This window comes from Hyla sarda, chromosome 3, assembly GCF_029499605.1.
Source record: "Hyla sarda isolate aHylSar1 chromosome 3, aHylSar1.hap1, whole genome shotgun sequence".
In the NCBI taxonomy this organism is placed as follows: domain Eukaryota; kingdom Metazoa; phylum Chordata; class Amphibia; order Anura; family Hylidae; genus Hyla; species Hyla sarda.
Window position 1 is genome coordinate 228525769 of NC_079191.1, and position 26786 is coordinate 228552554.

Genomic DNA, 26786 nt, shown 5'->3' on the forward strand with positions numbered 1-26786 from the left:
TTAAGTTGGCATAAGGAAATCTGCAGAAAATCTATGCATTTTCCACAGTGGAGCTTGGTGAAATTCTGCTCATTGCTCACTCCCCCCCCCCCCCCCCCCAAACACTAATTTGTATAAAGCTCCGCTATGCATTTGATGCACCCGACAGACTTATAAAGGCATCTGTCGGGGTTCAATTGAGGTTTCTCCCATTATTACAGTAAGAATATATTATACATGCTGTGCTATGCCAACAACGCTTCCAATGAGGTGCCGTATGCAAATGTGATTATAGCCTTAGTTTTAAGTTCCTGAAAATAAACCAAAAATATGAAAATCCTGGAAATGTAAAGACTAGAAACAGTCCTATAGAAAATAGTAACACTTTATCTATTCAGCATCATATGGTGCATATATTCTGGCCCACAAGATGCAGCATATTAGAAAAGAAATCAGGGAATAACCATCCATCTGAGCCAGATAGAGGTAGAATTTTAAAGGGACATTTCACAGGTCACATTTTGGAGTCTTAGTTGGCTATTCGACAACTTAATAACTTGTTAAAATCTTCTATCAGTTATGGCATTAAGCTACACTTCTTGGTTGTCACAGCTTTTTTAAGCAGAGACTCTGAAATCGCTTTCACAGTGTAATTCTTTCAGCAGATCAAGCCACTTAAACAAATACCATGAACAGGATAATCTAGAAATTCTTCTTGCTGACAGAAATACAACTGATTGTTACATATTTGGTCTGAGAATGCCATCTGGTGGCAAAAGACTAAAAGAAATCTTAAGTATTTGGCGCCATCATGTGGTCAAACAGGACAAGTGCTTGTGGAGAACAATATTCTGTAGTAGATTTTTTCACTGGCGTTTGCGAGTATACTAGTCACAACACAAACACTGCAGCTATAGGTGTTTGCCAACATTTTTATTTTTTATCATTTTGAATTGTCTATGCAAATAATGTAAATACAATAATGCATGTAGGATTGTTTTAAAAGGTTCCAGTCACTATGAAAAACTACATGGTAAATCAGAACACACATTTACATTATGTTAAAGTGCCAAACTGTGTTTTTCAATACACACAACTCAAATACAGTGACCCCCCCCCCGACATACAATGGCCCCGACATACGATCATTTCAACATGTGATGGCCTCTCAGAGGCCATTGCATGATGAAGGCAGCATCAACATACGATGCTTTTGTATGTCGGGGCCATCGCATAAACGGCTATCCTGCAGCGCAGACTGCTTCAGCTGCCATCAGATAGCCGTTAATGGTGCCCCGTGTGGTCCGCTGACGATCACTTACCTGTCCTCGGGGCTCCGGCGCGTCCTCTTCGGGATCCCCTGCATCGTCGGCGCTCTCCATCATCGTCATCACGTCGCTGCGCACGCCGTCCCGTCATCCAATAGGAGCGGCGTGCATAGCGACGTGATAGCGGCGACGGAGAGCGAGGATGCCGGGGAAGCAGAGGCCTTGCCGGAGCTTCGGGGACATCCCGGGGACGCGGCGACAGCCATGGAAGGCAACATCCAGGGCAGCGGTGACGGTCCGGAGCGGCGGGGACACGTGAGTACAACCTCCAATACCAGTGGTCTTCAACCTGCGGACCTCCAGATGTTGCAAAACTACAACTCCCAGCATGCCCGGACAGCCGTTGGCTGTCCGGGCATGCTGGGTGTTGTAGTTTTGCATCATCTGGAGGTCCGCAGGTTGTAGACCACTGTCCTATACTTTACATTGCACGGATCCCTCAACATACGATGGTTTCAACAAACGATGGTCCATTTGGAACGGATTACCATTGTATGTTGAGGGACCACTGTACTTAGTATACTTATCAACAAATAATTACAAGGTGGTTTCTGGGCATCTGTCACGTCATTTGCCCCCAGGTAACACAATTGCTGGACCACAGATGGGTTTATATGGCAGCAGGGGGCTTAAAGAAATTTTTATTTATTTATATATATATATATATATATATATATTTTTTTTTTTTACTTATTTGATACTCATAACTAGTGTTGGACGCGAATATTCGCAATGCGAATATTTATCGCGAATATCGTATATTTCCGAATATTGCGAATATAGCGCTATATATTCTCAATTACGAATATTCGCTTTTTTTTCCACAGTACACATCACAGTGATCATCACTCCCTGCTTCCAGCTTGTGGTACAAACAAGGCTCCAATACTAGTTACTGTGTCAGACTGGCGGCCACCCGGAAATTTGCATATGCGAATTTTCGCGCATATTGATCCCTCCTTTCTTTTAGCTCTTTTATCATGCGATATTGCACATGCGCATGCGAATTTTATGGCCCATAATATTGCGAATATGCGAATTTTGCGAATATATGACGAATATTCGTCCATATATTCTCGAAATCGAATATGACCTATGCCGCTCAACACTACTAATAACTAGCCTTATTTTGTGTTGAGCGAATCTTTAGTAAAATTTGCCAAACAAAAATCTACCTTTAGCAATGTATTTAGGCTTGTAATATTTCTTCCACTTTCCAAGTATCCTGATACCTCAGAAAGGTCTGGTATGAGACTACAGACTGTGCCAAACCAGACTTCTCCAGGAAATCAGAACTCTTGGAAAGCGGAGTGACTTTTTCAAGAAAAAGTGAAAAAAAAAAGGAAACTTTCTACTTTGCTATTTTTTTCAATCATTAGTAGTATGAAATACCGCTAAAATCCTTTCTTTTTGTGTGTCCCCTTTCCACTACATTTGTTTCCATACCATATATGTTTATTTACAATATTTTATTTGAAACATGGGAAAGGCTGGGTAATTAAAACTTATTAGGTGAGGGGATTATTCCCATTTATTAAGACTTTTTTTTTTTTAAAGAAAATATTTTTCTCTCTATTTTGTTAGTCACCATAGGGGACTTTTACATACATCTTTAGACTGCAAACACTGTCTTATTGACGAATGATGAAGTAGAAAGAAAATAGGTGACGGCACTCACGTGATGTAGTAAATCTTCATATTTCTTTATTGCGGGGAAATTTGGCCATAAAAACACAGGAGTGGAGGAACGGGACGACGACCATTTTGCAGGTAGAAACATTCCTAATGATTTATTTGTATTGTGTACTAGTCTATTTTAAGTCTCCTTCACTATTTGTTCTGCTTGCTAATTCTTGTATATAGCCTTTTGCTTTTGTTAAAAAATGGTTACTTTGTAAAAATGCAGGCCTGTTAATAAAGTTATATGTATTTAAGGGCAGAGCGGTAACGTGATGACGTAGGGACCAGTGGAAGCAGGAAGTACCTGCAAAATGGTTTCCCCCCCCCCCCCCCCCCGTTTCTGTGTCTTTATGGCCACATTTCCCTGCAATAAAGAAATATGAAGATTTACTACATTATGTGAGTGCCGTCACCTATTTTCTTTCTACTGCATCATTCTTGAATGGACTTAGCTGCTTCTTTGTGACTGAGCCCCAGTATCAAATGTATTTCACAGTCTGGGACCCTCCTGCAGCCTACACGTGTATGTAATTAAAAGTAGAGTGACAGTGGAAGGGAGGCAGGTGAGGGCCCTCCTGCTGTCATATTAACCGATCTGGACCTAGAGTTTGCGCCGTGAAGGTCCTGATAAGCCCCCTGAGCTAGCTGACACTTGTACTTTTAGACGTCGCAATCTAGTTTGATCATGATATCTGAAGGGCTAATGGTGGACTTCACCGATCACATCAATCTCCAGTATTAGTGGTAAGTCCTGGCTGCTGATAGCAGCTGGTTCTCACTGGGAATGAAGCACGCTTAGCTTCTGAGCACACTTTATCCCCTTAAGGATGCAGCGTTTTTCCATTTTCATATTTTCCTCATCACCTTCTAAAAATCATAACACTTTCAATTTTGCACATAAAATACAATATGATGGCTTATTTTTTGCGCCACCAATTCTACTTTGCAGTGACATTTGTTTACGAAAAAATCCACGGCAAAATGGAAAAAAAAATTATTGTGCGACAAAATTGAAGAAAAATGTCATTTTGTAAATTTTGGGGGCTTCAGTTTCTACGGAGTGCATTTTTCGGTGAAAATGACACCTTATCATTATTCTGTAGGTCCATATGGTTAAAATGATACCCTACTTATGTAGATTGAATTTTTTCTTACTTCTGAAAAAAATCATAACTACATGCAGGAAAATGTATACGTAAAAAATTCTCATTCTGACCCCTATAACTTTTTATTTTTCTGCATACAGGCCAGTATGGGGGCTCTTTTTTTGCGACGTGTTCTGAAGTTTTATCGGTACCATTTTTGTATTGATCGGACTTGTTAATGGCTTTTTATTCATTTTTTCTTTATATAAAAAGTGACCAAAATACGCTATTTTGGAATTTGACATTTTTTTTGCACGTACGCCATTGACGGTGCGGTTTAATTAACGATATATTTTTATAGTTCGGACATTTCAGCATGCGGCGAAATCACATATGTTTATTTTGATTTTTTTTACACACTTTTTTTTTATGGGAAAAGGGGAGTGTTTCAAACTTTTATTAGGGAAGGGGTTAAATGACCTTTATTAACTTTTTTTTTCACTTTTTTTTTGCAGTGTTATAGCTCCCATAGGGGGCCATAACACTGCACACACTGATCTTTTACCCTGATCCCTGCAAAGCCATAGCTTTGCAAGGATCAGCATTATAGGGCGTTGATTGCTCAAGCCTGCAGCTTAGGTTTGGAGTAATCAAACGCCGATTGGGTGCGACGGAGCAAGGTAAGGGGATTTTATCACGATAGTCCCGATTAGCCTGACTGAGCTGCTGGGAAGCTTTTACTTTAATCTTAGACGCGGAGATCAAATTTGATCGCCGCGTCTAAAGGGTTAATAGCGCTCGGCACAACGATCAGTGCCGTGCGCTATTAGCCCAGGGTCCCGGCTATCATAAGCCCCTAGGACTGACTCGGTGTGATACGAGGTCACGAAGTGACCCCGTTTTAAATACCGGGACCGGGCGCAGGGCGTACATGTACGCCCTACGTCCTTAAGAGGTTAAAATCTAGTTGGATCATGACATCTGAAGGGCTAATGGTGGACATCACCGATCACATCAATCTCCGGTATTAGTGGCTGCTGATAGCAGCTGGTTCTCACTGGGAATGAAGTACGCTTAGCTTCTGAGCAAGCTTTATACACCTGGACTGTAACCAGGGCATACAATTACTGAGTGCTCTGGACCTCAGACTGGGCCAAAGGTCCACCTTTGAACACAGCAATGGCCGTAAGAACACAGTCCAGACAACAAAGGAGTGAGTGGCTTAGGGACAACCAGAGCACTGACTTGAACCCAAAAGAACATCTTTGGAGACACCAGAAAATGACTGTCCATCAAGGGTCCCCATGCAACCTGACAGAGATTCAGAGGAACAGCAGAGAAGAATGGCAAAAAAATCCTCAAATCTAGGAAAAACCTTTCAATTTGTAATTATGGGGTAATAGGTGCAGAATGATGGGGGAAAACATGATTATTTTTTAACTTTAGCACAAGGCCGCAACATAACATGTATAACAGTGAAAGGGTCTGAAGACATTCCAAATGGAATATTTATATCATATTGTACCCCCCACCCCCCAAATAACTCCATTAAACACCTTTACATCTTTGAGAGACATTTTAAATAAAATGCTTTTTTTTTTTTTTTTATCAATATGCTGATTTCCTCTGCAGCTGGGGTTTATATAGTTTCCCCGGTTACAATACAGTTTCTTGACTCTCTAAGCAGAGCTTGTCTGGGTCTGCTAAGATTCAGCTCCTGCAGCTACCCAGGGATTACACAAACAACAGGAAAGGATACAGTATGCCTTATTGCTCCTGCTGGGCTGTATACACAGCACTCATTAAATCCCATATTTTTAAGGCTGTCCAGACATTTATAGACTATTTGCTTGGAATATCTGCCATACAGTCAGCCTGCTGATTCCAAATACAGAGACTCACAGCAATTTGCTAGAATAAAGGGACAAAAGCTAAGCCCTAAGCACTGGGTCCCTGTTCAGCTTTCCAAGGAAATGTAAGCATGCAGTGTATGATGCTATGAAAGTATGAGACTGTCCATCTATTGTCTCTGCACTCAACTTGACCAGAAATGATGGGACACAGCTCTCAGGGAAGCCCTTTTGTCCCTTCGTTCAAATGATTGTGGGGGTCTTGGTAGATTGATCTCCACCAATCAGAACTCATTGACATGTCAGATGCTGTTTGAAAGTTTAGGTACACTTGCTTTCCCAACTTTTTTGTGGCAGGGGTGTAGCTGGGGGTGGGGGGGTGGGTGGGGGGTTATATACCCCAGACACATTTTGAGCTTAGGACATCACAGGAGCTAAAGAAGCAAGAAGGCACAATCCTCAGCCAAGTATCTAAACATTACAGGGGAGATTTATAAATCCGCCTGAAACCCTAATTGTCTGGGTTTTCCCACAGCAACCGATCACAGATCAAAGCTCTTGTAAAGTGAATTAGGGTTTAAGGCTGATTAATAAATATAGGCCAATATGTGTGATACTGCCTGCAGCCTAGTATGTGTGATACCAACTTTACAACAGTGGATCTAAGTATATTATGTGTGATTAGCCTAATTATTGTGAACCTGCTCAGATATGCCTTATTATATCTATGGCAGTGTTTGCCAACCAAGGTGACTTCAGCTGTTTGAAAACTACAACTACCAGCATGCTCAGACTGTTTAAAGGTTGTCCAGGCTTGCTGTGAGTTGTAGTTTTGGAACTGCTGGAGGCAAATTGGTTGGGAAACACTGGTTTAAGGCAGCAAGCTGCAGCAGGCACTCTATAGGACAGTGGTGTTCAACCTGCGGACCTCCAGATGTTGCAAAACTACAACTCCCAGCATGCCCGGACAGCCTTTGGCTGGGGAGGCATGTTATTTATATGGGACAGTGTGTTAGGAGGAGGCTGATGAGAGGGGAGTGGTTATTTACATGAGACTGTATTTTAGGGGAAGCCATAGGGTGGGGAGTGATGCTATTTACATGGGAGTGTTGGAGCGGCAGAAGAGAGGCTTGTAGGTGGGCATGATAAAACCTAATAATGCACAAAGCAGCATGCTGGCAGACTATCAGTCATTTTTCAACTCATCAATATTTTAAATCTGGATCACATTTCTAGGAAACATTGAGATCCCCACTTTCCAATTGAATGGAGCCAAACTGAAATGCTACACACTACCTGAGGACATGTGTGGTGCTGTTTTTGGAAGAAATTAGCTTTGTTTCTATCCCTGCATATCCCAATTGGGAGCTTCTTTGTACAGAGCCTTAATAGGACACTTATAGTGGTACATAGAGCCTCCCTGTACCTATGATTTCACATTTATAAACTAGATGCCGGCACACAGTGTCTCTACAGCTCTCAAAAGGGACTCTATGTGCAGCTGTACAGCCCCCTGCATGGCTGTAAATGTTCTAGTGATCACAGGGCATGCATAAAGAGATCAAAAGGATGTATTACACAAAGAAACTGCAATATTCTGACTATGTTGTCTGAGGTGGCTTGAGAAATATAAGAGTATAAACAAATAACATGGCCATAAAGCTCTGACTACTGAAGCCCGGGGACTGAATTTTTACTACATAAATATATCTAATACAAGCTATTCCCAATGTTCGCTCTTAGCTAGTGCCTGTTGATAAAACTAAACCTGAAAAACATGAGGAGAAAAAGAATGAAACAACCATTTATCAGTTTGTAAGACTAGACGCAAGCTCCAGAACCAATATGTTTGATGCAGGGGTCGGGCCCACCTTAGAAGTGCCTAGCCTGAGGGTAGAGCATAGCATGTTTAGTGGAAGAATATCATAAGGTCCTTTCTGTTCTAATTTTTTTTTTTTTTATTCGATTGAAATATAAGAATACAAGAAATATGCACAATAAACACAACCATCATAACAAGCAACAGCTGAAAAGCAGCAGTCAACCAGGGAATCTTTCTGTTCTATTTAATGTGAATAATAAGTAGGCATTATTATTTAAAAAAAAAATAAAAAAAATGTACATTCCACATGGGATTTTACAGCATCAATAGACAAAAGGCTTTCATTGTTAATTCTAGTGTAGCAAAATGCTAAAAATAAAATATTGAAATGACATTTACCTCTGCATTCATATTGTCAGCAAGGCTTTCAAGGAACTGACTTTCAATTGGATTTTGCTGAGTAAGCAGAGTCAGGTAATGGCTGAGTTTATCATGGGTTGTAATGATGGTGCCTTCTCCAAATTTATCAAACTGTGGCCGTCCAGCTCGGCCAAAAATCTGCATGACATCTAGAATTCCCAGATCCACAAATGAACCTCTTTTGGCATCATATATTTGTGTACCCTGTAAAAAAATAATAATAATTGAGACAGACGGAAACAACCCAACAGCCCTATTTTCATACATACCCTATATACTTGAGTATAAGCTGAGTTTTTCAGCACAATTTTTCGTGCTGAAAACGCCCCCCTCGACTTATACTCGAGTGAACTCTCCGCCTATCAATCCCTTCTCAGGGGTCTTCAACCTGCGGACCTCCAGATGTTGCAAAACTACAACTCCCAGCATGCCCGGACAGCCATCGGCTGTCCGGGCATGCTGGGTGTTGTAGTTTTGAAACCTCTGGAGGTCCGCAGGTTAAAGACCACTGCGGCCTTCGTCATCATCCATTGGTCGTTGCGGGCTGTCCATTTTCACTGGGGGGCCTCTTCTCCGTGCCTCGGGCCCTCTTCTCTGCTCTTCATGATGTTGCCTTGAAGACGATGCACAGGGACGTTGCGCATAAATGTCCCTGTGCGTCGTCGTCAAGGCAACGTCACTAGTCCGGGGCAGGCCCGAAGCTCGGAGAAGAGACCCCCCCTAGTGAAAATGGACAGCCCGCAACGACCAACCCTCCCCACTGGACGGTCCCTGCAGCATAGATGGCCCAGACCAGCTCACTCTAACTTCCCGCCGAGGAGAGGGGAGTACAAAACAAAAAGGGGGGGGGGGGCTGGATGATGACTAAGGCCGCAGAGGTCTTCAACCTGCGGACCTCCAGAGGTTTCAAAACTACAACTCCCAGCATGCCCGAACAGCCGGCGGCTGTCCGGGCATGCTGGGAGTTGTAGTTTTGCAACATCTGGAGCTCCGCAGGTTTAAGACCACTGATGAAGGGATTGACAGGCGGTGATGATGAAGGGGGCGGGATGATGACGGGGGTCTGGATGATGACGGGGGTCTAGATGATGTCGGGGGTCTAGATGATGTCGGGGGTCTAGATGATGACATGGGGGGGATGATGTATTTCCCACCCTAGGCTTATAGTCGAGTCAATAACTTTTCCTGTTTTTTTGGGGTGAAATTAGGGGCCTCGGCTTATATTCGGGTCGGCTTATACTTGAGTACATACGGTAACAGTCATGTGAGATACCTCAAAGCCACCTGGGGAGTTTATCAATGTCTGTGCAAAGTGATTTTTACCTCATTTGCTTGATCACACATCAGGGGAAGAGTTGACCAGTTGCCCATAGCAACCAATCAGCTGGTTTCTTTCATTTTTGAAAAGACCTCTGAAAAATAAAGGAAGTAATCTGATTGGTTGCTATGAGCAAGTGGTCAACTTTTCCTCTGGTCAGGTTTTGAGAACTCTCCCCCATATTGTACAAGATGTATTCACAGTAACATTCCCTAAATGCTTCATTTAGGGAATGCTACCTATGAAGGTGGTGCGATGAGCTGCTTTTGTATATATTTGTATATATTCTTTTTATATATCAAAATGTGAATGGACCATTGCAAAAAACAGGTATTTTTGCCTTACCCCTAATTGTTAGTTCTTGTGAACAAGGGCCTTTTTAACCCCTTAAGGACTGAGCCTTTTTTGCAATTGACCAGACCACTGTCATTTTATACATTAATAACTCTGGGATGCTTTTACCGTTTATTCTGATACCGAAATAGTTTTTTCGTGACATATTCTACTTTAACATAGTGATAAATTTTCTTTGTTACTTGCATCCTTTCTTGGTGAAAAATCACAAAATTTCATGAAAATTTAGCATTTTTCTAACTTTGAAACTCCCTGCTTGTAAGAAAAAAGGAAATTCCAAATAAATTATATATTGATTCACATACAATATGTCTACTTTATGTTGGCATCAAAAGATGCCATGTTTTTACTTTTGGAAGACATCCGATGGCTTCAAATTTCAGCAGCGATTTTCCACAAAAATTTCAAAGTCAGAATTTTTCAGGGACCTGTTCAGTTTTTAAATGGATTTTGAGGGGTTTTCATGTTAGAAATATCAAATAAATTACCCCATTATAAAAACTGCCATAAAAAATGACATTCAGAAAGTTTGTTAACCCATTAGGTGTTTCACAGGAATAGCAGCAAAGTGAAGGAGAAAATTCTAAATCTTAATTTTTTACACTCGCATGTTCTTGCAGAGCCATTTTTTGAATCTTTATAAGGCGTAAAAGGATAGAAATCCCCCCAAAATTTGTAACCCCATTTCTCTTGAGTAAGGAAGTACCTCATATGTGGATGTAAAGTGCTCCGTGGCAGCACTAGAGGGCTCAGAAGGGAAGGAGCGACAATGGGATTTTTGAGAGTGAATTTTGCTGAAATGGTTTTTGGGGGGCATGTCACATTTAGGAAGCCCCTATGGTGCCAGAACAGCAAAAAAAAAAAAAAAAAAACACATGGCATACTATTTTGGAAACTACACACCTCAAGGAACGTAACAAGGGATACAGTGAACCGTAACACCCCCACAGGTGTTTGACGACTTTTCATATTTTTTTCCACTAAAATGCATTTTTTCCCCCCAAATTTCTAATTTTTGCAAGGGGTAATAGGAGAAAATGCCCCCACCAAAATTTGTAACCCCATTTCCTCTGAGTATGGAAATACCCCATGTGTGGACATCCAGTGCTCTGCTGCCGAACTACAATGCTCAGAAGAGAAGGAGCGTCATTGGGCTTTTGGAGAATTTGTTTGGAATGGAAGTTGGGGGCCATGAGCATTTACAAAGCCCCCCGTGGTGCCAGAACAGTGGACTCCCCCCCCACAATGTGACCCCATTATGGAAACTACACCCCTCACAGAATTTAATAAGCGGTGCAGTGAGCATTTACACCCCACTGGTGTTTGACAGATCTTTGGAACCGTGGGCTGTGCATTTTCATGGACCACTGTTCCAAAAATCTGTCAGGCACCTGTGGGGCGTAAATGCTAACTGTATGCCTTATTACATTCCGTGAGGGGTGTAGTTTCCAAAGTGGGGTCAGATGTGGGGGGTCCATTGTTCTGGCACTATGGGGGCTTTGTAAACACAAATGGCCTTCAATTCCGGACACATTTTCTATCCAAAAGCCCAATGGCGCTCCTTCTCTTCTGAGCATTGTAGTTCGCCCTCAGAGCACTTTACATCCACATACAGGGTATGTTCTTACTCAGAAGAAATGGGGTTACACATTTTGGGGGGCTCTTTTTCCTATTTTCCCTTGTGAAAATGAAAAATTTAGGGTAACACCAGCATTTTAGTTAAAAAAAATGTATCAATCATCTGTGGGATGTTAAGGCTCACTTTTCCCCTTGTTACGTTCCATGAGGGGTGTAGTTTCCAAAATGGGGTCACATGTGGGTATTTCTTTTTTTTGCATTTATGTCAGAACCGCTCTAAAATCAGCCACCCCTGTATACCACATGTACATAGTGCGCTCTCACTCCTGAGCCTTGTTGTGCGTTTGCAGAGCATTTTACGTCCTCAGGAGAAATTGTGTTACAAATTTTGAAAATAAAAAGTATGGGGCAACACCAGCATGTTAGTATAATTTTTTTATTTATTTTTTTTAACGCTAACAGGCTGGTGTAGTACCCAACTTTTCCTTTTCATAAGGGGTAAAAGGAGAAAAAGTCCGCCAAAATTTGTAGTGCAATTTCTCCCGAGTACGGAAATACCCCATATGTGGCCCCTAAACTGTTTCCCTGAAATACGACAGGGCTCCGAAGTGAGAGACCACCATGCGCATTTGAGGACTAAATTAGGGATTGCATAGGGGTCGACATAGGGGTATTCTACACCAGTGATTCCCAAACAGGGTGCCTCCAGCTGTTGCATAACTCCCAGCATGCCTGGACAGTCAGTGGCTGTCTGGAAATGCTGGGAGTTGTTTTTTTGCAACAGCTGGAGGCTCCATTTTGGAAACACTGCTGTACAATACGTTTAAAAAATTTTATAGGGGGGGGGGGGACAGTGTAAGGGGGTGTATATGTAGTGTTTTACCCTTTATTTTGTGTTAGTGTAGTGTAGTGTTTTTAGGGTACATTTCCACAGGCGGGGGTTTATGGTGAGTTTCCCACTAGGAGTTTGAGCTGCGGCAGCTCAAACTTGAAGCAGGAAACTCACTGTAAACCCGCTCGTGTGATTGTACCCTATACATTCACATGGGGGGGGGGGGACAAACCACCAGCTGTTGTAAAACTACAACTCCCAGCATGTACTGACAGACTGTGCATGCTGGGAGTTGTACTTTTACAACAGCTGGAGGCACACTGGTTGGAAAACCTTAGGTTCTGTTACTTAACTCAGTATTTTCCAACCAGTGTGCATCCAGCTGTTGCAAAAAACTACAACTCCCAGCATGCACTGATCGCCGAAGGGCATATTGGGAGATGTAGTTATACAACAGCTGGAGGTAAGCAACTACAACTCCAAGCATGGCGAGATAGCCGTTTGCTGTTCGTGCATGCTGGGAGTTGTAGTTTTGCAAGATCTATAGGGCCACAGTTTAGAGATCACTGCACAGTGATTTCCAAACTGTAGCCCTCCAGCTGTTGCAAAACTACAAATCCCAGCATGCCCAAACAGCAAACAGCTGTCTGTTCATGCTGGGAGTTGTAGTTTTGTAACATCTGAAGGGCTACAGTTTAGAGACCATTGTATAGTGGTCTCAAACTGTAGCCCTCCAGATGTTGCTAGGCAACTGCCTGGCTTCTGTAGTCTGCAGCAGGGAGCCAGACGCACGCCATCGCCGCCCGCTGCCGCCGCCGATGGTAAGTGGACCTCCGGCGCCAGTCACAGTGGGTTCCCCCATTCTGCCCGGACTACTGTTGGTGGGCAGAGCAGGGGAACCGAACTTTAACCCCCCTGCCCCCGATCTGCTATTGGTCGTTCGCTTCTGACTGACCAATAGCAGGGATAGGAGGGGTGGCACCCCTGCCAACTCACTCCTATCCCTTCAGGGGGATCGGGGGTGTCTTGAACAGCTCCGATCCCCCTTATTTTCCAGGTCACCGGAGACCCGTTTGACCCGGAATCGCTGCAGATCGCCGGTCTGAATGGTCTTCGGTGATGTGCTGGGATGCCTGTTGAATGATTTCAGCAGGCATCCCGGTCCGGTCCCCAACCGGCTTAGCGGCGGGGACCGAAATTCCCATGGGCGTACCCATACGCCCTCAGTCCTTAAGGGGTTAATTGTGTTAATTGTTTATTATAACATGTTCACACAATGGAAATTCACATGGATTCTGTGCTGAACTCTATGTGAATTCTGCTCTCAAACCACGGAAAATTATCTTTAAAAGTTTAAATCCATGTGGTGGAAAATAGTAACGTGTCACTTATCTGTTCCACACATAAACTGCAGCAGGCTGCCAAGAGGTAGATTAGCTCTATTGTTTGAAGTTAATCCACAACCTAAACTACATCGAAACCTGCATAATTCAGAAATCCCATGGTAGACCATTGAATATCTGACAGATATCTGTGCTGTCTGATATTGTAAAGTGCTGTGGAATATTTTAGCGCTATATAAATTAAAAGTATTGTTACTACTTGTACAATGCTGAACGAGAATAACATTTGGTTTTCTTTTGTTGAAATGTTGTAGCCCTTTTTTTGAGCACTGTTCTGGTGCCCTGATGACTAGCACTGCCAAGTTAGCTATACCTATATCTATATATATATATATATATATCTATATATATATATATATATATATATATATATATATATATTTATGACATAATAGCTATATATTTATGAAGGCACGTCAGAACAACATTTACACTTGGGCATTCCTAGCAAAGTCATATTAAAGTGGTTATCCACCATAAGGTGATTGTAGTACTTACCTGCCAGAACTGGGTATTTCCTGTTGGATTTTGTTCTCTAAACTACACATTCCACAGTTCCATGCTTGAGATCACTTTCCTTCCTCCCACACATCACCCATCCCATCCATTGAAAAAAAGTGTTTTCTAACCAGGGGGCCTACAGTAAAATTGAAGCAGACAGGCTCCCTCTGATCACTTGACTAGTGATGTCAGGGCTCGATGCACTGCAACGTGGGAAATCCTGAGACATGAGTAATTTTGTACACTGCTAAAAATAAATATTGGGGCGATATTCACAGAAGAATTGTGAGAAAACCGTCACACACAGGTACAGACACTATATTATGAACTACACTAACTGTACAGCCCCTGTAGCATAGTAAAATAAAAAAAGATCTTGGAATACCCCTTTAACAAAAAGAGAAAGCAGAGGGTATGCTTTTATTTAAGGCTACAGAGCTGCTTCTAAGCCCTTGATGTTCTGTTCAGCAATTCCTAAGGCATGATTTGTCTTTTTACATGCAGACAAGTTGTAGGTTGCTATTCAATTAAATGGAGCACAAGAGGTTTAACCCAACGGGTCATTTGCATTGTGCACATCCCACGGCAAACTGCTTCTCCCCAGACTGTGCTTGTACAGAAGTGAACTGCCAGGTGATTTCTCCTGTTGCAGTTGGGGAATGGCAAGATACTGGGCAGCATTTATTATATGGCTTTATTATCCACTGATGAATACAGGAGGAGAGGCCGGAATACTATAAATTACAGCTGGATCTGTGCCGGAAAGAACCTTCACGTATTAACAAAAATGTATCACTGCTTCAATTGTTCTAATTTCCACTGCAGAATAAGCGGCAGACAATGTTATTCCGTTCTGCAGAATAATCTCTTACCTTAATGATAACAGCGTGAGCAGGGAGATTGACACCCCAGGCTAATGTGGCTGTACAAACCAGGACTTTGATATGTCCCTGAGAAAAGAGGTTCTCCACCAAACTCCTATCTTGCCGCAGCATGCCTGCATGATGAATACTAAATCCATCTGGAAACAACTCTCTTAGCTGCTTATTTCTAGACCTTTGCACCTGTAAAAGACAAAAGCATTTGGTAAATGACTGATTAGTACATAATGAAAAGATATTCATGTGTAGCGGAAATATATGCAATCCCAAAACTGACTACGGCAGCGTCTTTTGATATTCTAAATACTGCTATTGTTTGCACTAAAGCTAAACACAAAGTATGGCACATGCACACATCTCTTTGTTTCCTACCTAACTACAGATGAATATTGTTACCACATATTAATGTTGTACCACTGACTTCATGGAAAAGCTTCTTGGTTGTGCATCATATTAATCCCTGGATGGTGTCAAGTTATGAATGATGACAACCAAGCTATACAAGTGAACCTAGAGACTGACATAAAACAGAAAAACACTCTCAAATGGCAGATTTAATAGCAGAAGTGCAGGGAATTTTCATTTGCACTTGCTAATTTAAAATCCTATGATCATTTAAAAATATATATATTTTGACATGTCATTGACACCAATTACTAGAGTGAGCATGGATTTTATAGAAAATCTATGGAGCTCATCTTCTGCAGCAAGGAGGTGGTGGGGAGACAAGCACTTCTCCCCTCTCATTCTAGTGATCGGTGTGGTCTCAATACCCACTCCCCCGACCAAACAAAACTTTTCGTATCTCCAGGTCAAAAAGGTTTTTTTAATGACAATAACAGTTTAGATTATGAGGTGTTAAATAGTTTGTAATCTGTGTAATGTTTCCTTAATGGTGGCAAGTGGGCTGGCACAATTTGAAAAAAATGTAAGCTAGGAATATTGAAAGTATATAGTATAGTATATAGTAGTAATACAATGTAATTTGAAGGTCCTGACCTTCTTATTAATAGGATATTGGGAATTTTTGGGTTGCAAGGCCAAAAATACTGAACAATGAATATTCCAGAAGAAAATAAACACATGTAACTGTTTGCCTAGATCCACATGTAACATTGTGGTCAGTATTTGTAGTCAAAACAAAGGGGGAGATTTATCAAAAACTGTGCGGAGGAAAACTTGCCCAGTTGCCTATAGCAACCAATCATATTGCTTCTTTCATTTTTAGGAAAGTCTGTGAAAAATTAAACAAGCAATCTGATTGGTTGTTATGGGAAACTGGACAACTTCCCCTCTGCACAGGTTTTGATGAATCTCCCCCATAGACTTATCGCAAGGACTAGAAGCAACACTGAAAAACTATATTGGAAGGCTTTGCACCTTTTTTTCTGTGTTTTGGACCTATTTCCGGTATTGTCTAACAATACTTACCAAAATACTATGTGCTAACCCAGCCCTAAATGGATTTTCTAAAAAAACAATTTGATAGACTTTTCAATTGCAATACGCAGGACCAAATATAACTGCACTTACATATTACCACAGATACACATTAAAGGGGTTTAATGATAGAGTCTGAGGGTCACACCCCCACTGATCACAATGGAGGGATATTTCCTCAACAGCTTTAGGACAATCATGTGTAAATAACAACACAATGTCAATTTATCTGACATGTTACAAATGATCATGTTAAACTGATCTGCCATGACACTAAAATCATTGATGCATAGACTCCGCAAGACTTCAGAAGGTATCCTCCGTTGTCTGCAACCAAGATATTATCAGTGCAACCTGTAAGTTGTCAAAGCGGGGCCTCCATCGATTGAATTGTTCTGTCCAGAACATCCTCCAGATGCCCGATGAGCTGTTTTTTACTGCATTAACGAAGTCTGTTCAAAGCAAATGGTGGGACATACATCTCCATATACCTGATGGAGGAAAAAAGTGTGTAATGTTGGCCTCCATATGGGACGTATGTGGCAGGGGTCTACTGAACTGAACAGCATAGACCTCTGTGCTATTCCACTTAGCTGGCTCTAGTTTATAAAAACACACTGCAGTGTGTGTGTGTGTGTGTGTATATATATATATATATATATATATATATATATATATATATATAATTTTTTTTTTTTTTTTTTTTATCATTGGACCCTATGTATGTCAGTTGCCTTTAAGTGGCACCTTTTATCAGTATATGTTGGACGTGCACTTCGACACACCTGTAAATCCAGCAGACACTGCTTAACACGGTGTTAAAGGACCCTGACATCCACATAAATGCTGGGATACAAGTTCCCTTCAGAACATTGCCCAGAGCATCACAGGGGGGGGGGGGGGTGTCTAGCAGGCAGACTCCGTGCGGTCTGACACTTATCCATTATACTTTGGTTAGTGGATACATTTTTCTAAGCTCGACAACCCCTTTTAATAAATCATCAATGTTAGTTATAGTCGGTGGTTGTAATGTTATGGCTGATCAGTGTATGGGTAACATGTAAGGGAGTAGAATTTTTCAGGACATCATCATAGGAATGGTGTCCTGTTGTCGAATTTGGATCAAAGATTTACAAAGAAATAAATGCACCCTACTGAAAAATCCCTATGTGAATAGTAGCCTGTAAAGCCAGCCTTGGATTAGCCACATGCAGTTACTGAAAAGCCATTTAGAATTCCAGTCAGTTTCCATCCACGATAATTGATGGGACCTAGTGTTCTGATATTATGTGCCACATCCTTCAACTTATAAAATACATTGGACACTGATTTGTAAACAATCGCAGGCGCCGTTCTCATAGCCGTATTTCAATATTCTACATTGTCCGCAAATAATTGAAAAGCAGTGCATTAACATTTCTTGTCAGCTGCTCAGCGGATATTCATTGTAGCATGAATTTCCAATCTTATGCATAAGATTAACATAAAAATATAGGCAATCTATGTGGCGCTATTAAGAGAGTACTTTAGCTGCCCAGGTCCTTCTAATTCTCTGAACTGAACTTAAAGTAACTACGCCCAATGTTTATCAAATAAGGAGGTGGAATGACACGATCGGTATGAACACTTACCCAAAGCAGCCCTTCTGTCTAACATGTTATATAGGCAAAACTACATGGTGCTTAGTGCCTGAAAATGTTATTTACAGATAAATGGCAAGTAGAACTTGTTAATAAAAGATAAAGCACGGGGTCTGTAGGAATGTATTACAACCTAACAGCATGGGGGCGCTGTCGCACATAGATTGTTCACAGTAAGTACAGTCATTCTTGTGGACAGTGGTGAAAATTGGTACTGCAAGTGGCCAAAGTATACTGCAGTAAACTTTACAAGACGCCTAGTAGATCAGATCCCTTCATTTTAATCATCTAGACAACATAATGGTAAAACCAGAGAGAAGCTCGGCAGCACGCAAACAGTTCTACTAGCAAATGGAGCTGCGTGTTTGGGAGACATTGATAGCAACAATCATTAATCATCTTTAGTCATTCTGTGTATCTAATAGAACTTGTGCTGAGATAAGCACAGGCTGGAAGCAACCCACTGTCCTTGTTTTAAGAGGCAAGCTATAAAACTAGCTATTCGTATGTCCCTTTATAGCACATTTCTTTATAGTTTGGGGCAAAATGGCTCACATGCGACAGATATCTGTAAATCACACACAGAGGCACAAACATACAGGCAGCGGAGGGCATATATTTCATACGCCATGTTTTTAGGCAATGTCAATACAGGGTTAATAATAACTCAGCACAATCTTGAAATATTTTGATTCTGTAAAACCACAATTAGTAAGCAATGTCTCATTCTTAATAAATAAATGACCGTAATTTTTTTTATTCATTATCATGTTTGTTAGTTTCAAGTTATTTCAGGGAGCATTGTGAGTCTTTCTATATCAAAAGGGCACCAACAATTTTGTCCACATCTGTATATATTTATGTATCGTTCATTTAACTATATTTTCCGCTTTTTAATATCTTATCTCCTATCCGGCCTGGCACCGTGGCAGTCTAAACATTTATGTTCAGAATGCAGATATTGGGAGGTTGTGGTCGTGACTTCATCATTTTTTTTTTAAATCAACTGGTGCCAAAAACTTAAACAGATTTGTAAATTACTTCTATTCAAAAATCTTAACCTTTTCAGCACTTAGCTGCTGTATTCTCCAGAGGAAGATTATAGTTATTTTCTGTCTGACCACAATTCTCACTGGTGACAGCTAACCTATCCTGCTCTGGACAGTTCCTGACATAGACAGAGGTGGCAGCAGAGAGCACTGTGGTCAGACAGAAAATAACTATTCAACTTCCTCTGCAGCGTACAGCATTCATGTCTATGGGAGGGAATGTGACACCCCCTCCCATAGACATGAATGGAGGGGATGTGAGGAGGAGGTGTGATGTCACAATCATGGCTGCCTGAAACCGGCGTTCTGAACATAAATGTTTAAAACGCCATTGTGCCGGAGAACGCAGGGGTCCCAGTGGCTGGACCCCATGCAGTCAGACATCTTATCTATTATCTTTTGCATAGGGGATAAGATGTCCATCAAGTTCAACCTATAAACCTAATGTGTTTATCCAATTAAAGGCAAAAAACTCTTATGAAGTTGATGTCAACTGCCCCATACTTGGGGGTTGTTTTTACACTCCTTTAGGAAAAGTTATAACCTTTACTGTAATTCACGGTCAGTGATGTCTATGGCTGCTTCTCTTTATTCGCAGTCAAGAAATTGCACACAACAAAAAGGATGCAATGGAGTTCTTGAAACGTGTCACTGACAACCTGGATATCTGAACAAATATTTTTGTCTTTTTTTTCCATGTTTTATTTCTTGTAATAAAATGTAATTATAAAAAATTTGAATTCTACAAGTAAAAGTGGATGTAATGATTTTATGTTCTATGGTGTGAAGAGAAGTTTAATGGGTTAACTCCAGTGCCTAAAAAGTCAAGCATGATCATTGTGAGTCCAGTCACATACCTGGTTATAGAGTTGATCTAAGGAAAATTAAAGTAAAAGTTCAAGTTGTCACCACATGATAAAGTGCCTGGTAACATCACAAACACAAACGTAGCACATTTCTGATTACACTTAAAATTTGCGCTGCCCACTTTTACAACTTGAGAGCGGTTGTGGGCTGAGTGTTTTTATATACATATCTGGACATTTAGGAAATATAGTGGGAAATGTCAACTCTGGAAACCAATGATTTCTAAGTTGTGTTCTACAGGAAAACTAATTTGGTCCATGTTGCCCAGCAGGTAAATGCCGTACAAACCTTTGTTCTACAGAACAGATATCTGATTTTATATAATCCCCGTTAGAGGTCTATTGAATGCACATGCTCTATCACGTCTGTTACTGAAAGCGGTTTTCACAAGCAAAATAGCACCAGTTGTCCAAACAAGCATCATCCACAGCCATCAATGGAACCGTGTCAGTCACAACACTCCACAAAAGTATATTTTATTTGGGTCTACTAAAGAAATAAGGCATAAACCAAATTTCTGTGAAAAACTGGCCTGAAAATATTAGGACATTTATACTATGCACCATACTATACAAATGCACCAAAACTGGCTTGCATGACTTGCTCTGAATAAATAATGTGCTTTAGACACTTTTCTGTCACTGTTGCGATGCTCAACAAGGGTCTGGGAATAATGAGAAATGGATGTCGTCTAAATAAAAATACATACAGCTTGCGATGCTAAATTATATGCCAAAATTGCACAAAAAATATGCTGCATAATTCTAGGATAAATGAAGCCAAACAATGTGTGGTGTAAAGTAAGACAAAATTGTTCAGACACCAAGTTTATCAGACAGCATGAGCCAATGTGATAAATCTGGAGCATTGTTGGACTGTCTTACCCTTTTTAAGTATTAGTATATCTGCCCCACTGTGTGCTCTCCATAAATTTGGACACCGTGATCTGTGAACTAAGGAAAATCCTTTTATGTTATATAGAGTGCTTTCTTTTCATTAGAAGTGTCCTGTTCTTTTTCAATAAAATCTTTAGTGATCATGCCAATGTCAGGCATTAACCCTTTAGATACAAAGGAATTAAAATACTGATGCCGGTCCTTCAGGGGGCTGATCGGGCCCACTACATAAAGAAGAAATATGCTAAGATCCTAAAACTGAGCTGCATCACAGTGGGCAAGACCATACAGCGGTTTTACAGAACAGGTTAATCTCAGAACATGTCTCACCGTGGTCGATCAAAGAAGTTAAGTGCACATGATTAGCATCATATCCAGAGGTTGCCTTTGGGAAATAGACGTATGAGTGCTGCCGGCATTGCTGAAGAGGTACATACTATATGCCGCACACTGCATCAAAGCCTGCAAACAATTTGCTGAAGACAAGTAGACTAAGGCATGGATTACTCGAACCATGTTCTGTGGTCCAATGAGACATCTTATTTGGTTCAGATAGTGTCAAGCATGTGTGGTGGCAACCTGGTGAGGAGTACAAAGACAAGAGTGTCTTGCTTACAGTCAAGCATGATGGTAAGGTGTCATAGTCTGGGACTACATGAGTGCTGCTGACACTGAGGAGCTAAAGTTCATTGAGGGAACCATGAATGCCAACATGTACTGTGACATACTGAAGCAGAGCATGATCCCCTTCTTCGGAGACTGGGCCACAGGGCAGTATTCCACCATGATAATGACCCTAAACACACCAAGACCACCACTGCCTTAAAGCTGAGGGTAAAGGTGATGGACTGATGCAGCATGTTTCCAGACCTAAACCCTACTGAGACTCTGCAGGGCATCCTGAAATGGACTGTGGGGGAGGGCAAGGTCTCTAAAATCCACAAGCTCTGTGTTGTCAAAAAAATAAAAAAAAGAATGGAAGAGGACTCCAGTGGAAACCTGTGAAGCTCTGGTGAACTCCATACCAAAGAGGATTCAGGCAGTGCTGGAAATAATGGTGGCCACACAAAATATTGACACTCTGTGCCCAATTTGGATATTAAAGGGTATACTCACTTTTATTACCACGGTAAAGACATTAACCTGTTGGGGATGGAGGGCATACCTGTATGCCCTTCGCCCACTCCCTTTCTATAACGCCATAGCGGGTCGGGCCCGGCCTCTAACAATGGCCGGGACTCGTGGCTAATAGCGCGCGGCACTGATCGCGGTGCTGCGCGCTATTAACCCTTTAGACGCGGCGTTCAAAGTTGAACACTGCATCTAAAGTGAAAGTAGACGAATGCTGGTTAGCTCAGGGGGCTGTTCAGGATCTCCACGGCGAAATCGCGGCATCCCGAACAGCTGTAGGACAGCAATAGGGTCCCCTACCTTCCTCCTCGCTGTCCGATGAGAAATCATTGATCAATGTAAAAGGTCAGTGTGTGTAGTGCTATAGCCCTCTATGGGAGCTACAACATTGCAAAAAAAAAAAAAAAAGGGGGAAAAAAAAGGGAATAAAGATCTTTTAACCCCTTCCCTAATAAAAGTTTGAATCATCCCCTTTTTCCCATTTAAAAAACAAACTGTGTAAATAAAAATAAACATATGTGATATTGCCGGGTTGGGAAATGTCTGAATTATAAAAATATATCGTTAATTAAACCGCAAAATACCAAAGTCCAAAATAGCGTATTTTTGGTCACTTCTTATATCATGAAAAAATGAATAAAAAGCGATCAAAAAGTCCGATCAATACAAAAATGAGCCTTCATACCGTCCCGTACGCAGAAAAAAAAAAGTTATAGGGGTCAGAAGATGACAATTTTAAACATATACATTTTCCTGCATGTAGTTATAATTTTTTTCCAGAAGTACGATAAAATCAAACCTATATAAGTAGGGTATCATTTTAATCGTATGGACCTCCAGAATAAAGATAAGGTGTAATTTTTCCCGAAATATGTACTGCATAGAAACGGAAGCCACCAAAATATACAAAATGGCGTTTTTTCTTCAATTTTGTCGCACAATGATTTTTTTTCCATTTCACGGTCGATTTTTGGGTAAAATGACTGATGTCATTAGAAAGTAGAATTGGTGGCACAAGAAATAAGCCATCATATGGATTTTTAGGTGCAAAATTGAAAGGGTTATGATTTTTAAAAGGTAAGGAGGAAAAAACTAAAGTGCAAAAACCCTCGGTCCCCAAAGGGTTAATAAGTGTGTGTTGAGTTGTTTTAAGGGGACACAACATTAAAGACTGTTATACTGGCTGTGAACTCACTACTGTACATTGTAGCACAGAGTCAATTCATCAGTGTCGTCACAGGAAAAAATATAAAATACAGTGGTCCCTCAACATATGATATTAATTGGTTCCAGGAGAACCATCATATGTTGAAACCATCATATGTCGAGTACATATGTCTATGTAAAAATGGTAATTGGTTCTGGGGCCTCGGAACCATTGTATGTTGAATACATATCTCTATGGGAAACTGCTAATTGGTTCTGGGATGACCATTGTATGTGGAGTGTATGGGGAGTGTTTAACAAACCAGGGTGCCTCCAGCTGTTGCACAACTACAACTCCCAGCATGCATGTACAGCCATTGACTGTCTGGGCATGCTGGGAGTTATAGTTTGGCAACAGCTGGAGGCACACTGATAAGGAAACATTGATGTATGGGGTGTATAGTGTGTATATGTATTGTATGTGATGTGTGACATCGCATACAGTACTGTACAGTTCTTTAAATACCTTCAGGGGGGACAGAATGTCCTCCATTACGATCCTGCCGACTACAGCTCTATAGGAAAGGAAGGGGAGGGCAGCCAGCAGCTCATTGGATGCCTGCAGCAAGATGCTCCAGGCTATTGGCTATGGCTGCACTGGGGGGGGGGACAGCATGTGAGTAACAGGAGGCAGAACGGGGCACACGGGGCACATTAAACAACTATCTGTCAGTTGCTGAAGTTGTCAGCGCTGTCAGATAGCTGTTTGTATGATGGCCCCGACACACAGCAGCATCATATGTCGATGCTGCCTTCAACATACGATGGGCTCTGAGAGGCCATCATATGTTGAAATGATCATATGTCGGGGCCATCATAAGTCGGGGGGTCACTGTATTTACAAAAATGTGAGGGGCGAACTCACTTATGTGAGATACTGTACATAGACTCAGACACACACACTTCACTTCAATTACTTATTAGTTCTTGTCATGTTCACCCACGCGTACTCTGACTGTTGAGAACCTTTTCATCACATGACCAAAGGCCCTGCTCTCACTGTGAGAATGGAGGCTCAGATATACGCAGGGCTGTCTGGGAATTTTACTTTTCCAAGATCATTGTAATACAAAATAAATAGGATCTCTGAGATAGGAATACCCCTTTAAGAATAAATGGGGTTATGACGCATATAACAATGAGTAGTCAATAGTTCTGCCTACTTGGCATATGGTAGGGCATAGTCTGCCTGGAACTCTTCACAGTTTCAACAGGAAGAGGTACTTGATAAGTGATCCCAGCTCCCTAACTACAGTGCCCTAATCTTTTACGGATTGGGATATCAGGTTGTAAAGCTAAGCCAGGTATGGTCAGCATGTTAAATACATGAGGGCAAGAACTTTAGAAGAATTTATACAACAAATTTAGCAACTATTAATACACAAAGTTCTGCTCATCCATTTAGTTTTGCAATGTTTAGTAATAAGCAATAAAACAACAGAAAAAACCCAGGAATGAGCTAACACAATGCATATGTATTTCAACAGGAGCAAAGAAACATATCAATCTCTTTTTTTCAAGTAGACCACAGACAGGACGAAAAGTAAAGCACACATGCAAGATAGGGGAAAATTAATATTAATGTGTCTAGTCTTTATAGCTTACAATTTTCACAATGTAGATAAAATGATGCCAAAATGTGACAAAAATGATAGGAGCAATGATCCAAGAAATAGAAGAGTGTAAGACTGAATTGCAGGTGAGAATTCATTCAAAAGGCACGGAAATAAGAGTGACAAAAATGCTTATAGCCATCAACAAGAGCTCCTCAAATATGATGGGAAAAAACATAGGCTATTCAATTCTTATTCTCTATGTCAAAGAGGAGCAATGGGGGCACATCAGTGAATTATTTATGCCTGATATGCCCAATAATTCTGAACACACTACATACACACAATATAAAACTGCCATAGCTAGAAATCAGATCCACAAGATTCTATGTGAGTTTAACTACCAAGGCACTGATGCCCACATTGGTACCACTACCCACATGAAACACATAATATATAGTATGTACCAGTTTACAACGGTCTGTAGGGCTGAAATGAATTACCATGAACCATGTAAAATTTGGCAACAGAAATCTCTTCATGGATCTCTACCCATTGGCCATTATTTGCTATTGGATTTCCTTACAAATGGGAACAACTAGTTGTCACTATCAGCTATTTATTCAAAATGCAAGCGTGGCTTTCTACTTTTTTTTTATCATCCAAGTCATTTTTTTTAATTTTTTCTCCCTGCTTTTGATGACTTTTCCCCCTGTGATCTTTTACATTTACGTTATGTATAGTCCATTTTTAATCAGCAAAACAGAATACACTGTCGACAATTGCAGAGTAAAAGAAAAAAATTGGTCATAGCAAATGAAAACACAAACATGCATAAACAATTATACAGTTGCAAAAAGATGTCAAAGTTTGTCATGTCTAAAAAAAAAAAAAAAAAAAAAAAAAAAAAAAAAAACCAAATGAGAAGCATCAGCAAATACTACAGCAATAGAAAAACAGAAAGTACACTACATCAGGTATCAAATCAAGCCCAACCTGCACTGAGCAAAGGTGTCACGCCCCCTCCCATAGACTTGCATTGAGGGGGCGGGGCATGACATGACACGGGGGCGGAGTCGTGACATCACGCTTCACACTCGGAGCCTCCAGCGCTGCGGAGCGTTCACAAAGGAGGGTGCGGATGACATTGTGGGGGTTCCCAGAGGCAGGACCCCCGCGATCATACATCTTATCCCCTATCCTTTGGATAGGTGATAAGATGTATTAGGGCCGGAGTACCCATTTAAGAAGGTAGAGGAGAAGGAAAAAGGAAAATAAAAGGCCAGGAGGCAAATAAAGAAAAATAGCAAACGGGAGAAGAAAGAACAAAGCAGAAGGGATGGGGAAAAGGTAAGGTAGAGAAGCAAATTCTGCCACAGGGTGACATAAACTCAGCCCAATAAATACAGAAAATCAGGGGAATCCATAAATAGCTGCCAAAAGTCACATAAAAGTAAAATGATCAGACAGGTCATATTCCTCAGCAAGAATCTCCTCCATTCTCATGATAACCTTAAGTTCCACCAGCCAATCAGCCAAGGTCCACTGAAGACTTCCAGAAGCAAGGGGTAATCACGCAAACCAAATGTCAAGAAGTGTCGACCAAGACTCTTTTTAATATGCGCCGAGAACCTGGTACCTTAAACAGAAGTACTACTTGAGGGGAGTTAGAGACAGTATTTTCCTGGAAAGCATCATACAAGTGAAATATGTTATCCCAGAATGCCTTGATAGATGGACAGCTCGAGGAGCCAGGATACATCCGATGGACATCCATCAGGCAGTAGTTCCACCTGGAGGGTATTTTATAATTCTTCTCTTTAGCAACAGAGGCAGCAGAAGTACTATGGGCTAAGGCATGATATGTAAAAATGAAACAAAAAAGCAATGCATTTTTAATAAATGAGATCCACTGTATTTGCACATGGGGAGGATTTAACAATGTATATCTGTAAGGGATGCCTACCAGTAGT

General features: G+C 41.1%; 1 protein-coding gene across 6 annotated transcripts in view; it reads right to left on the minus strand.

Moving 5' to 3' along the window:
• Window positions 1-26786, minus strand: part of ASCC3 (activating signal cointegrator 1 complex subunit 3) — a 764501-nt gene that overhangs the window by 199799 nt on the left and 537916 nt on the right. For all 6 annotated transcript variants that reach the window (XM_056566195.1, XM_056566194.1, XM_056566190.1 and 3 more), the window contains 2 exons: window positions 15023-15214; window positions 8144-8368 (listed from right to left, as the gene is read on the minus strand). In XM_056566195.1, coding sequence (XP_056422170.1) covers window positions 8144-8368; window positions 15023-15214 — 417 coding nt within the window. The remainder of the gene's footprint in view (window positions 1-8143; window positions 8369-15022; window positions 15215-26786) is intronic.